Below are 14939 nucleotides of genomic sequence, written 5' to 3' on the forward strand. Positions count from 1 at the left end.
TAGGTAATGCAGTGAGCCTCAGTTTGACTTGTGTTCTTGCCTAGGAAAAACATGTACTCTGGTGGAGAAAATCTGCAGATGAATGGAGACACGCCTCATGATGGAGGACATGGAGGCGGGGGACATGGGGACTGTGAAGAGCTGCAGCGAACTGGCAGGTCAGTAATGCACTGCTCAGTGTGTTGTAGCTTGTGTGATCCATCCAGCATGACAGTGTTTTCCTTTCAGAAAATTCTCATCCTTTCAACTTTCCACCTTAGAATACTGTTTCAATCTATGCAGGTTGAGCTGTAACCCCAGATCATACGCTGTGGTTTTGAACACCCATCTTGGGACTATCTGAAAGGTTCTGAATATCTAGTCTTGACAAATTATGAAGTGTCTTAAACAAGGCTTGCTGGCACACTGCATGCTTGTGAACTTAGACAAATTGTAAAGAGTGTAAACATGCCAGGTACAGCTCCATTTTCCATTCAGATTGCTGGAAGCGCTTTAGCCATAAGCAGAAAAGCCCTGTTTTCAAGACATTCCTGTTACAGTGCAGTTGAACAGATTAAGGCTTTTATAGGATACAAATATGGAAGGTAACAGAGCCTGAGGGCTCTCTCTCTCTTTTATTACTTTGTATGCTACATAAAAGTCTGCTAGAGTGAGGATGCAGTTCAGGAGGCTGTCAAACAATGTGCTCAGTACTGTGGGATCAATATATAGGTTTTTGTGTTGCTTTTGTGTTTGTGTTGTAACCTCCATCTATTTTCTAGCTTTTAGAAGAATATTTAAATTGTGAGGGAAAAATCTGAAAGTCTGAATTTACGCATTGGTGTGTACAGGGCAGTTAATAAATCGTTGTTCTGCATCCGAATGTAGTGTGTGCCTACCTGCCCCATAGCTCTGCGTATAGTGTCTGAACAGTCTTGCAGAGATACCGTAGAGAGGCTTTCCAGTTGCTATTTAGCTCAGGTGGCAGCTGAATTGTTATGCATAAATAGATGTAAGTTGCTGTTGGTGGAAAACAGCATGCAAGAGAACAAGAGGCAAAACAAAAATTTTTTCATGTTGATAGAATCAGAGCTGTGTGGAGTTTCTGTGAGTTAAACATTGTTTTGTTTGGACTGTGCAAAAAGAATATGTCTGCAGGTGGAGCTCTCCAAGATGATTTCACTTGCTTCCATTTTTGTTTTCAGTTCTTCTTGTGGTTAATAGTTTGAAACATTTTTTCCGTTTAGTAGATTGTTGGCTCAACCAACCATTGTGTCTGCCACGTGAAGAAATTTAGGCAAGGATTTAGACTGGAATTAATAGATTTTATTAGCTCAACCAATACAACTGTGGGGAAAAAAAAAAGCCAGACGAGCTTCCTGAACTGCAAGCTTTTGTGGTCTGTTTCAGCAGAAGTAGGGCTTGTGTTTCCGAAATCGATCTCTTTCCAGCAGCATCGCATCATGAAAGATATTATCTTTCTTACAACACTGTCAGTGATATCCCTGGACCATCACAGCTGTGATAAGACTATTAAGTAATGTGATGACCTCATTACTTTCAGATCATCCTTCATTTCTGGCAGTGTTTCCAATTACTTATCTTAGTGACTTTCACTGTAAAACATTTTATGCAAGTCTCCTCTTGCTTGTCTTTTCAGATTCTGTGGTGGCTTAATCAAAGACATAAAGAGGAAAGCACCGTTCTTCGCCAGTGACTTCTATGATGCTTTAAATATTCAAGCCCTTTCAGCCATTCTTTTCATCTACCTGGCCACAGTGACCAATGCTATCACTTTTGGAGGACTGCTTGGTGATGCTACAGAAAACATGCAGGTTAGCAATAGCTTTCAGATGAAATGAATAAATCAGAGCTGATTTGCCTTTTGCTGTCTACAGTCAGAACTGAATTCTGAATACATTAATAGAGGTATGGTGTTGCTTCCACTGAAAACTGGCTTTCTTTCTCTGCTGTTGGACGACTGTCCATTGAAAAATTGTACCATTACCTTAAATGGAGTTTGAAAGATGGCCAGGCAACAGAGAAAAACTTAGTAAGAATCCTTGCTCCTATATAGAGAAGTTCCTCGGATTACTCTCTGTGTTTTGTCTCGGTTGCACTGTTTCAGTCAAATTAAGTTTACGAAGTCTGATTCAAACTTTCCATGTCATCAGAGCATAGCGCTGTATTCTCTGCATGATTCGTACAACTCTTAGCAATCTCTGGACTTCTGCCTCTCTGCTAAAAAGAAAACACTAAGATTGATAGGAAAGCAGTGACACAGGTGGTGTGGTAGAGGAGAAAAGTGAAAATTCTTTAGAAATGATAATGGAAGATAAGATTCTGGGAAGTGTATTTTATTTCCAGAGACTGACTGGATCAGTAGTAGACAAAAGTAGGGGCTTCAAGGCATGGCATAACTGTATATGAAGCGTAAAAGAAAGGGATTCTGTTAGAGCACTGTTATAGATTGTGTTTGATTGGGGCAGAATTATGCGTCTTAGGATTTCTTTTGTACTTTTAACGAGGAAGTAAATATAACAACTTTTATTTAAATAGATTCAGTGCAGTCAAGTTGAATGTCCTAATAATAGTTAAGCTCATATTGACAGTGACTGAATTATTTAACTATGTAAATTTATTTTAAACATAGAAAAGGGGGACACCTTTCCAGAGCTATTGACTTCCCCATCATAAATTACAAGCTAGACTAAGATTCCAAGATTCTAGCACTGATGGAGTGCTAGACATCCGTCCCCTTGGATAAATATGGTTTTCCACTTCCAAAACTGAAATCTGCAGCAGTTGTGCAAACAGATGTACAATGCCCAACCTTAAAAAGTAATAACAGCAAATGGAAGCAGAGAATGAAAAAGCCTCCAGGATCCACCACGGATTATCACTCTTCTATCACTGAGCAGCAGAGAAAAGCCTGCCTGCTCTGAACCTGCACAAGGAACAATATTTAAAGTAGGGGGAGGAAGGGAAAATGTTACCGAATTCCAAATTTAGTGCGTATAATTATGTCACCTGTGTGAAAAATCCTTCTTGATACCTTTGTATTCAGTAAACATATTTATCAAGTTGGCAAAAATTGTTTTTGCACTTAAACATACAGTATAGTTTCTTAATGCTCACAAAGAAAAACCTCAAGCAATTTAATTATTAACAAAACAAACAAAACAAAAATACCTTGTATTTCAAGAACCTGGAGATGTCATTCATCTGAAAAATGGTAAAATGACTGCTGATTTAAGCAGAGACAGAGACTGTTGCTTGCACTTGGTCATATTGCTCAGAAGGACACACATATTTTGCTGTCCTTTGTTTTGGCTGCTGGATCAATGGAAAAGAGAAATGCACTCCTTTTTGTTCTGCAGCAGTAGAAAAATACTACCTTTGGCACCTGTTTTTCCAGCAGCAAAGTAAAAAGCAAAGATGTCCTCCATGGGGGTCTTAGAATCGTAGAGTGCCCTGGGTTGAAAGAAACTACAATGATCATCTGGTTTCAACCCCGCTAATATGCAGGGTCGCCAACCACTGGACCAGTCTGCCCAGAGCCACATCCAGCCTGGCCTTGAATGCCTCCTTGGACAGTCAGTTCCAGAGCATCACCACTCTCTGTGTGAAAAACTTCCTCCTAACAAGAGGGTCCTCTTGGTGGTGCTGCCAGATTTGCTTGATAGTGCAACTGCCTCACTTTCCTTGGGAGAATTTCTGCTGCTAGGCCCATAGCTTGCTTTGAAGTTGATAGAACCCAGTGTACATTTTCCCACTCTTCAGAAAAAGACAAAAGCTGCAGGAACAGCCTGTTTTGAGCCCACTGTTTTATCCTCCATGTTGAGGAGGGAAATCATTGATACTCTGTACTTAAAAATACCACTTCGGTAGTAGGGAAGTTTTAGAGCAAATATTAATGCAGTGCAGCCTTTTAATGACAAAAATACAAAGAGAAGCAGAAAGCAAGCACTCAAGTCCTGCTGAATGCTTCACCCATTGATTCTCAGGTGTTTTGTCCTCAGGAGAGAAACAGCCTCTCAGATATTTCTCTCCAGACACAGCAATTTGCAGAGCTAAAATAGGCCTGTTCATATGTTTCTGGGGCCCAGTTTTCACTCCTGAACCCAATCCTCATAGGTGCAGAAATGTTGAGAACTCTCAGACTCACAGCAATCCTGAGAATCATTGTTCCTCTTGGGGTGTAGTGTCTATATGAACAGCAAGGAGATTCACCAGAGAAAGAAAATATCTACTGTGGTTGCTGCTGTCTTTGGGCAAGTAAAAGCAGGTGGAGGTGGTACAGCTTACAAGTGCATGTAACAACCAATTGAATTCACTGTTTTTTATTTATTTAATAATTTAAAATGGAAGCACTCTTAGTTTCTCTGAACAGTTCAGGTGGATCAGAGGCTCAGCAAGCATGGGCACAAACTAGCTTTTCTTTCATCATCTCCATTCAACAAACCTTCATTCACTGTCATTCTTTGAAAAGGCATTAGGTATAAAAGACTGCAGTGGGAGCCTGGAAGAGGTTTTGATTGCTGCTTTTCAACAGAAGAGAAAATGGTGTGATCCTTGTGCTCAAGTGCTCCTGTCCCATCAATCTGAGTGAAGCTTTCCAAGACAAGCAGTTCAAGTTATTCCTGTAGGGAACTGCTCAGAGGGATGAGAATCCAGGTTCAGTTCAAGTGTTGTCCAAACCACTCTGTATTTCTGTAGTGGAAAAGAGTTCAGAAGTGTGGTTTTCTGCAAGACATCTAACAGTGTGAGCTGCATGGGATCTTCATTCTCGAAAACACAGAAGAGGGAAATTAATGCAGGCGCAAGACCCGATCCTCACCACAGGCTCCAGTGTTGTGAAGAGAGTGTGAGAAGGCTCTTTGTCACAGGTCATCTTCCCAGGATGTTTTTGTATTGGCAGAGCCTCATTAACTCCTAGTTTACATCAGCTCTGAGGAGCAGCCTCCAAAGGTTTACCTCCCAGATGTATTATCCTCATATAAAGCAGTGTTCTAGGGACTACAGCATTTGTGCTTCTTGCTTTTTGTAAACAGCTATGTAACTAGCTCTGGATAAAACACTTCAATTGCCCAGGGCCAGCGTTTCTCTAAAAGCTCACTCCATAGTTCTCTGTTTCTGAGAAAAGACACTATTCTTAGCTGCAGACACATGGAAGAATGCAGGGGAAAAGAGATTCCAGATGCTCTGCAACCCGCACACCAGCCACACGGGCCTTCTCTGTGAGTAGTGCAGGAGGAGCGAAGAGGGATCAGCTGTGCAGATGCCATTCCTTTTGCTGAGAGTAATTGTTTCATCCTCACAAGCCCCCCAAAAGCAGTGAGTGAAGGCTTATAGGTTCCTGTCTGCATCCCCTGTAAGACAAACTGTAATTTTTATATCAAGACTGAAGGGCTTCACATTGAGTAGGGCTTCTCAGTGAGTTTTCCCTTGCATGGATCAGTTAGTGACTGTAGTGATGGGCATTCACAATAGCATTTAAAAATGGAAAACACGAAGGATGGCAACTTATGCAGCGGCAAGGTTGGTTGTTTCCAATCCTTTCACATCAGTAGTTTTCCTACATTGACAAGTGACTAAAGTGTGGCAGGAACTAGACAACTTTCAAATCTTCCTTGCCTTTTGCTTCTCTGCACAGCTGTTCTGCTGTTGCTTTAGTTCACCAGCTTGACACTGGTATTTTGAGATCATGTTTGTGTCTAGAAAAAAAGTTCCTCATTGCTCCTTTGAAGGTTTGTGAGTAATTCAGTAGATAATCTTTTTTTCTGCTTGTACTTGGTGACATACTGGTTTGACTTGTGAGAGCATAATACAGTGTCAACAGAAACTTGGGTCCTTCCAAGAAATGGAGGCACAAAACTTAAATTCTTTGTTACCACAGATAAGTCAGAAAAATGGCAGCGCAACCCTGAAGCTTGTCATGGGTGGAAGAAGGATCTGTGTGTGCCTTTGTGACTGCTCAGCACGTGCAGTGCTCAGGCTGCTGATTCAGAAGCAGCCACAACAAGGCACATAAGTTTGCGCTTAAATCTTTACCTCATCATTGAGCAAGGGTTGTCAATTCAGGTGACAAACACAGCTTAAATAGAGAGTCCAGGTCCATGTAAAAACAGATTAGTCTGGATAAGAGCAAATGAGGTAAGGTCCACCTATTTCTGCCATTTTTATCTAATGACGGATGCACTGTCAATAATCATATTACTGGCAAGAAAAAAATGCTATTTATATTGCATCAACAGCTTGCCTTTTAAAAATAGGCATTGTCCAGCTATAATTTTGATGAAAATCCAAGAACACATCAAGCACGCTCATTTATCATTCCCCAGTGAAGATATTTTGCCACACATGCCAAAGGTAATTGTAGAGTCTATTATATATGGAATTTACAACTTGCTGGTTACATCTGATGAACTCGGGTTACAATAAAGAACTGCTGGATGAAGTAGCCTTGTTTGGTTCGTATCTCATTTACTAGGAGTTATGTAAAAGACTGGCATCTTGTTTATCTAGGAAAATCTGCTCTGTTGGAGGAAGGAGCAAAAAGAAAATAAACAACAAAACTGTGATGTTCTAGAGGATGGCAGGACTATTGTGTAGCCATGCTCTGCCCTGTCAGTTTGGGGAGCTCTGCAGATGTGTGATGCAGATGATCTAGAAGATCATATCCCTCACATGGTCTTTGAAAGCACTTTCCTCACTTTTTCGATGATAAAATATAATGTAGTGTTAGTAAACTCTGCCTCAGAAATAACTGTAGGACTTGCTGGTTATCCTGAATAAACTGTGCAAGGTGAATAAATCTTTCTTCGTGGCTGCAGGAGAGGGCAGAGGATATTCTTCCCTTCACCTTGGATGTGTCAACATACAGCACCCTGCTAGTCACCACTGTAGTGACTGATTGTCCTGTAATAGTGCTACCAGAAAGGGTTATTAACAGAACTAACATCTCTTCTGTCTCTACTGCAGGGGGTGTTGGAGAGTTTTCTGGGCACAGCAGTCACCGGAGCGATATTTTGCCTTTTTGCTGGCCAGCCACTCACTATTTTAAGCAGCACGGGACCTGTCCTTGTCTTTGAACGACTTCTCTTTAATTTCAGCAAGTAAGCGAAAGGGTGGAGAGAGGGAGGAAGGGAGGAATGTCTTGCATGAGTAAAATGCTAGCTAGGGAATGAGATGGCTTGTGGGGGGGAAGGAGGGGATTTAGTGTATGAAATGAAACATCCATTTGTTCCTTGTTGAGACTGCAGTGCAATCACATCAGGGATTTTCACAGGCACGTATGCCCAGAGCACTGCCTGGTGTACAAGGGTCTGTCTCCACTGAGCCTTTTGGAAATGCTTTGCCAAGCCTGTGCTCAAGCCTGTGTCAAGCCTGCAATGCTTTCAGCATACTGTTCCCCACTGACTGCTGTGCCTGTTTTCCTTGATTGCTGCTTCCGAAAGGAGCAAAAAAAGCAACAAAATCACATAACAAAATGCAACAGGTCTCAAGATTACCAAAAATTTCTTCCTAAGTCAGTATTCATTTGAAGTGTCTGTAAAGCTGGCAAAATATAATGAGTGCCCAAAGGAATCAGCATATTCACTGATAATTTTACGTGCAGGACTGTTGATATTTTGGATGACATTTAGGAAATTGATAACTTTAAGCTGTACAGAAAATTTGCCAGATTTCTTGTGGCCTTCCTTCCTTATACCAAGGAGATAAGGGGAGTTCACAGCATTGCCAAGACTTCCATGGCAGGACAAAAAAAAAAATTGAGAACTTTTGGTTTTAAAGCGTTGCTGTGCTTTATTTCAAAAGCACTTGCCTGTGATATGGAACAGCTTTTCTACTATTTGCAGTTATTTTTAGAAAAGCTCTATTGAATTATTAAGGTAAACACGGCTGCAGGTTGTAATAAGGCAAGATACGTGGTATGTGTTTGTCTCTTTAACTGTATCTCCTTCATTACATTTAATCTGTGTAGGTACTTACTCAGAAATAATTGAGCAGATGAAATATGACTTTGCCTTTCCTGTGAGTATTCTAGGTGTAGGAAGAGTCTTCTGAGGCACAGGACCTCTGCTAGGCAGACAGTATATTTATATGTCACCCCACATACAGAGGACTGCTTTGGTAACATTTGCTCAGCAAATTTAATTGATAATACCTGTATCAGTGTGGTTCTTGTCTGCAAAGGTCCTGCAACACAGGATGAGATCAGGTCTGATTCTCATCCCATATTGTCCAAGTTAGCACTATTTTATAATCTATAGTAGGATTTTAAGCCAGGTTGGCATTGTGCTGCTCTTCAATCCCTGTTCAGCAGAGCTTTAGTCATGCCAACACAGGCAGAGACTCATCTTGGAATTGCAGGTGCCGTGGAGAGACTTGCTGGACCTTTAAGTGGTATGCAGTCTCTTCCTGCCTTCCCTAGGGCTGCCACTCTCCATGGCACTGCTTCCATGATCCTCCCAGTCAGCAGCAGAGGAGATGGACTTTGCAGACCTTCTCTTCTCCTTGAGATGAGAAAATGGGAGGAAAATCAGACAAGCCTGGAGAGGGGAACTGGAAGCTACCCACTGGTGAGATCTGTAGCAGGTCAGGAAGAGAGAGCACCTTTCTTTTCTTTCCTTGATGGCTATGAATGAATAAAATCAGGAAGAGAATGAATAAAATTAGAAGCTGTTTGAATCTAGCTTGCAGATCTAAGCCTGGATGCTGCATGTCAAAGTTAAAAAAAACAAGATAGGAAAACATTTCCTATTATTTTGGGAAGAAGGGTGTTATTTTTAACTAGAGAAGGAGATTTTGATTATAAAAGCAATTGTCCTGACAACCTGCTTGGGCAGAAGGGCAAGATTTTTTGAGGGAGCCTTTCTCACAAGGAAATTGGAATCAAGTGCTGTGATTTTCTATAATGCATTTGTGGCTGTTCGTATTCACAGCACCCTCTTCCCTGCTGGGAGCAAAATTACAAAGCCTTGCCATCTACTGATTCATTTAAAGTGAGTGTGTCTGTGTAGATGCTTAAGAAAGCCTCTACTGAATGACATCTAGCACTCCTGAAAGAAATTCAAAATACATCGTGATTGGGTCTTCGTTAGCAACACAGTGCAGTTCTGTATCAGTCTCTTTTGCTGTGCTGATCCTTTTCCTTCTCATTCACCCTTTGTTTGGTGCAGCAAATCAAACATTACAACTTTGCTCTGAAGAATTTCGTTGACAGTATATAATAAAACACTTACATGTAAATTTATCCTAAATTTGCTATTAAAGAATCACAAGGACTCACACACCCACAGCAATCACTGTATTGAGCTGGTGGATTGCCTGAGACTGCTGCTCCCATTTTACAGAGTGCTAAGGAGGAGTAGGCACTGCAGAGACTCGTTTTGAATGCAGATGCATGACAGTGCCTGAGCCTACAATACCCTGGCCCAGGAGACTCACAGGAATGCGTGGCACTGCCCAGTAGCAAGCCTTTAACTAGGACCTTGCAAAGTCTTCAGCATTTTCTCCCACTTTACAATTGTAAGATTGTAGTTCCCTCCAGTTAGGTGTAATTCTTCCAATTCAAGATCTCTGTAGTTTTGTACTGTGCACTAAAAAACTGTCTTCAAGCCCTTGTGTCTGCTAGCATTCCCCTGGTGGCAGGTTAGGTGCTTGGGGAATCATGGAGCATGGCAATGAGCTGCTGCAGTTTGCTGCCTGTGGGCAAATCCTGACAGGATTCTTTGTCACACCAAGTTTGGAGGGAGTCCGCCTGCAGTGGGGATCTGAATACAGAGTGGGACCAACCTGCTGCCAGCTCTAAGGATGCCCTGTTCTACCACGTTACTCTGCCAGGAGTTTGAACTAAAACTATCCCTCATACTAGGGCATACCAGCACTTCCCACTGCAAACAGGTTTGGGGGGATTTGTCTTCAGGACAGTTTAACAGTTTCCTTCTCCCTCATGCCTTTGAGAGTGTCTTGTTCCTTCTGTGCTGTTAAGTTTCAGTGCTGTGGGTGGTTATCTAGTGCAGCTTGCATTCCTAAGGTGTCTTGAACAGGACTTCTGCTCCTAAAATATTTTCTAAAGAAGATTCACAGGGAGCAGCATTCATTTTTCTTAGCAGACTTAATGTAATTGGGGGAAACAAGGGATTCCTGGACTCTGCGGTTTCCTCACAGCTTTCTGATGCTGTCAGAGACCTTGCTCTGAGACTTTGCAGAGAAAATGCTCCTCCTCCTTTGTTATCACAGTCCAGCAGGGCAGGGCTGCCTACTTCCATGGAGAAATAAATAGCTGGGGCTGGGACCCTGCTGCCCCCTACTCCCTCTCCCAGAATGGGCAGCAGTCTACCTTGGCAGTCTTATATTCTCTGCTTCTTGATTTTCATATTTTTTTGGTCCTAAAAGCCTCCCTTTGAACTCAGTGCAGTTAGGGCACGGCAGCCTCCCCCAGCAAACAGACTTCCCAGGGAGGAGTGATATGATTCACCCCATCATCTCCACAACTGCCACATCCTGGCACCCGAGTTTGTCATCTTCGGCTTTGCATTTCTTTATCTGCTGCTGGTACTTTTCTGCAGATAACGCAAGTGTATGAGACATGAAAATGCAGGCTTCTGAGTAAGAAGCTTGGCAGGAAATTGCTTTTCTAAAGGAGATTTGTAAACTGTAGTTAAATCTGCAGCTGGTGGAAAGCTGTCCAAGTTCAACTGCTCTTGGTCTGGGTGGCTAGATGCTTGGCCCTTTACAACTCTGTGTGTGTTTGCCAAGGCAGGATTTATACTGGGAAGCCTAGAAAGAGCTTGAATTCATTGGTACCATTTATCAATGGAAGCAGAAGCAAGAACGATCACTTTTGCAAGCTTTTCTGCTACCTCAACAGTTGAACTGCACCATGTACTTTTATGGAGTCGGCTGACTGAAAACAGCTTAGTATCTGGGCACAATTTTGCTTAATCTAAAATAAGCCCTGGTCCCAGAGGCTTTACATTCTACCACTTCTCACTAGAAAGTGCTAATTCTGTATGGATTTCTCTAATCCCTGATATCTTCCCTCCCTTCCACCTGTGTCTTGTTGCAGAGACAATGATTTTGACTACCTGGAGTTTCGTCTCTGGATCGGCCTCTGGTCAGCCTTCCAGTGTCTCATTCTTGTTGCTACTGATGCCAGCTTCCTGGTCAAGTACTTCACACGCTTCACCGAAGAAGGTTTCTCCTCACTTATTAGCTTCATCTTCATTTACGATGCTTTCAAGAAGATGATCAAGCTGGCAGATTATTACCCTATCAACTCTGAGTTCAAGGTGGACTATATCACACATTATTCTTGTGCCTGTGAACCACTGGGTCCAGGTAAGAGAATACTTAATTGACCCTCTGATTTGCAAACACAAGATATTGCTTGCTTTCATTTATTTATTCATTCATTTATTTATCAGTTGCACTGTGGCTCAGATAACAGAAAAGTAGATGAATCCTTCTTTATCAGTTTTCTTCCAATATCTTATCTTAGCCTTTCTATCCAACGTTTCTGACACTCCTCATGTGAGCGCTGCTATGAGCAGAGAAGCTGTCTGCCTACCTATGTCTCCTCACAAATATGTGGCCATTAATTCTGAACGGTGTTTCTCTGAGGCTAGGACACCACCAGAAGTGGTATCAAGGGCACTGCTGTGGTACTGAAGTCAGTCCTGGTATCCCCCGTGTGGTCCTGACAAAGGACAGGAGCTGGATTTATTCAGTGCATTACCTAAACATGGGTGCTTTTGCACTTCCTGGCTGCACGTATGAGCAGAAAAGCATGAAGAAGTTCTCATTAGAGTATAAGGGAAGAGTATCCATCAGTTCAGCCTATTACTGGAGTGTGCACTGCAAGGCAAGTGTAGCCAAAATATGTGTAGGTCTGGTAATACAACCGTGAACAAAAGGTTACAAAACAGATACCAAACAGAAGTAATGCTGTTACCAGTAGGGAAGCTGTAATCTCTCCTAGGATTCTTCCAACAATGAGAACTGAGTAAGCAACTTTATCTGTACTCAAAGTAAACATCGTATCATCTCAACGTACCTGTCAAACAGGAAAATAATCTAGCTGCTGCTAGGTGCCTCTTTGCAAAAGATGATGGAAAATGGACACTTATATTAGCTATTAAATGCAGGGTCACTGCAAGCACTTCAGTGTTGGTCTAATTCTGCCTCCATTTGAATGGCAGGGTGATTTCTCTCCTGGTGGTTGAGCAGTTAGTCTGATCATGTCTCTGTCTAACAGTGCAATGCTAGAACAGTCTCAGCTTCCCAGATAAATGCCTAGGACACAGACCTACTGCCCAGGACAAAAGTGATGATAGAGCTGGAGTGTGTTGTTTCATTCTGTAAGAGATTTGTGCCCAGAAATACAGCGCCAATCTCTACCTTCATAAGCAAGTGGGGGAAGGATTAGCATGCACTGTTTGATAAGGTTCACAAACCATCGCTGCCATGATTCTCTAGCTAAATGGTTATTTCAGAAGGTAAAGATAATTTGAAATGAAATGATTCCTTCCTAAAGCCTTGCTTGATGTTTCCATCCCAGAGCAGAGCAGAGGAGTTTTCATACCATGGAAGTCCAACTTTGTGAGCACCTCTGCACGTGTGTACACATACCTTTACATCTTTGTGCCTAACTCACCTTAAGCAGTGCTGGGCCAGTAGTTGAAGTGAGATGGAAGTGTCCTGAAATAGGAAGTAGAGAGGGATCAGTGAACCCTTTGATGGTCTTGAACCAGTAAATGGATCCTACTGGCTGCGTCGTTAGGGGTTTTATCAGGAGGGTGGAAGTTGTCATCATCTTTGTATGTTTCCTCCATAGTTTTTGAACTAACACTGAATAAGCTTTGAAAGGAGGAGTGAGCACAAAATACTGGATATACTGTCAGCAGACTGTTCACGCAACCCTCTGGAACTTCATTTCAGACACACCAACCTCTCCTGCATAGACCTGTGTGGGTGTGTGGCACCTCAGACACAGAGACTTTCACAGTATGAGTAACGTCTGCATTTCAGAAGCTGCCAGTTGAGGGTGATTGCAAACAGTAGGCTACCTGGGAAGAGAACAGCAGAGTGATCCCATATTTAAACTCAGTCTGAAACATGCTGAAAAACAAGAGTCCTATGCATGTGCAAGTGCTAGGGTTAAGGTATTTTTTTAAGGTATTTATACTGGGCGGACCTTTTTGGTATTCTCATCTGTTGGTTGGTGGCAGTTTGGCACCCCTGCAAGTATGCATGTCTCTGCACAAACCCACAGAGCATCCAGCATAGATTTGATTCTTATTTCTTTAAAAAAAACAAGTTTCCACATCAGCTGCTTGTCACAGCTGCAGAGGAATTTTTCTTCTGCCATGCAGCAGGTAGCAGCAGCAAAGTCCCCCATGCACTGATTTAGGCTTTTTACAGTTACTTTTCATTTCTGTCATTGGGATTTGCCCTTAGAGTCTGCATTGGTACCCAGTCTAAGTTGCTCAGTTTCTGTTCTGTTCACCCGCACACAGAGGCCTCAGCCTAGAGAGCAGTATCTCCCCAGCCCCATCACATGCTCTGGCGTGGACAGCTGTTTTACAGCCCACTCACAGAGAAGGCTCTCATAGATGTTCAACACAGATCTGTTCTGCTGACAGGATGAGAATCTGGCCAGGCTGCCAGCCTTAAGCCTCCAGTAAGTTGCAAGCAGGGATCAGGCTTGGGTAAGCACAGGATGCATCAGCACCAAAGATGCCATACCAGCAGTTCACTGCTGCTCCATCATACAGGTGGGAAGAAAACTTTCTTTATTTAGGATTGAATAGCTTTTAATTAGGGTGTGAAATCAGGCAAGACCCTACAATAATGCCTTTGAAATCACTGATGGGATTTCTGTGTAAATAATTACACAGTGTGTCATGGAGAGATTTCTCTGTGATCTCTATACCTCTAGTCTGTGTCTCTGAGTAACATGCACTGTTTTACAATGCAGGTGGAGAAACCCAAACACAAAACCACACTCCATTCACTTTTTCAGGAACATTATAATCCATATAGCAGCTATTGAGACTGGAGTCGAAAGAATCACAGCTGCATAGAAAGTTTCTCCGTGTGCCAGCAGAGAAGTCAGAAGCAGCAAAAGAAATCCTCTGCACTCTTGATGTATTCTGTGGAGGGAGAAGAAGAGGAGAGGAAAAGAGAAGGAGAGGAAGAGAAGAGGTAGTGGGGAGGACAAAAGAGTGTTCCTGTGGAACCAGGAAGGAATGCAACAGACAGTGAGGCCCTCTGAGGCTGGAGCATCTGACAAAGCATAAAGGCCGTGTGCTTGAACATAGAAAGATCTCAATAGCTCCTTCAGTGCAATGACTTACTGAATTCCTCTTCTTGAATGTGCTCAGAGTAGATGAGCTTCTCAATACGAAAAGCTTTCTACCTGATCTATGAAATGTATGGAGAGGGTTTTGATTCAGTTGGAGATGTCAGTAAAAGAGCACAAAACACTGTAAAAAAGACTTAACTACTACCTCTTCTCAGACTTCCTGTCTCCAGAACAGAGGTGCATCACTGTCCAGGCTCAGTTCCATCCTTGCAGCATGGCTTACAGTTTGGTTCAACTTAACACTCTCAGGTGCTGGTTTCAGGGGTAAAACTCCCTACGCACTTGGGGTGTGCAGGCATTTCTGTACAGAAGGGGGTTGGTGCCAGTGCAAGGAAGATGCCAGCGGCAAATCTGTGGTAATGCTTCCAAGCATGACGGCCTGGCAAGAATCATGAGATGTTACAGAGGCCTGGAAAGGCTGCCTGTGGTTAGTGGCATTCTAGTAGTTATCCAGGCCTACCTGTTATATTTCAGTATAAAAGTCACATGCACTTGTTCTTTCCCCAGTTAAACCATTGTGCTCTGTATGGTATTTTAGTAAAACTTCTATAGTGTTACCAGTCATAAGAAGACTTAAAAACCTAAA

The 14939-nt window shown here is 42.5% G+C and overlaps 1 protein-coding gene across 4 annotated transcripts in view; it reads left to right on the top strand.

Moving 5' to 3' along the window:
- Positions 1-14939, top strand: part of SLC4A4 (solute carrier family 4 member 4) — a 230637-nt gene that overhangs the window by 181088 nt on the left and 34610 nt on the right. For all 4 annotated transcript variants that reach the window (XM_048942693.1, XM_048942694.1, XM_048942695.1 and 1 more), the window contains 4 exons: positions 45-158; positions 1640-1814; positions 6964-7097; positions 11057-11328. In XM_048942693.1, the coding sequence (XP_048798650.1) occupies positions 45-158; positions 1640-1814; positions 6964-7097; positions 11057-11328 (695 nt within the window). The remainder of the gene's footprint in view (positions 1-44; positions 159-1639; positions 1815-6963; positions 7098-11056; positions 11329-14939) is intronic.

This window comes from Lagopus muta, chromosome 4 (assembly GCF_023343835.1).
Source record: "Lagopus muta isolate bLagMut1 chromosome 4, bLagMut1 primary, whole genome shotgun sequence".
Classification (NCBI taxonomy): Eukaryota; Metazoa; Chordata; class Aves; order Galliformes; family Phasianidae; genus Lagopus; species Lagopus muta.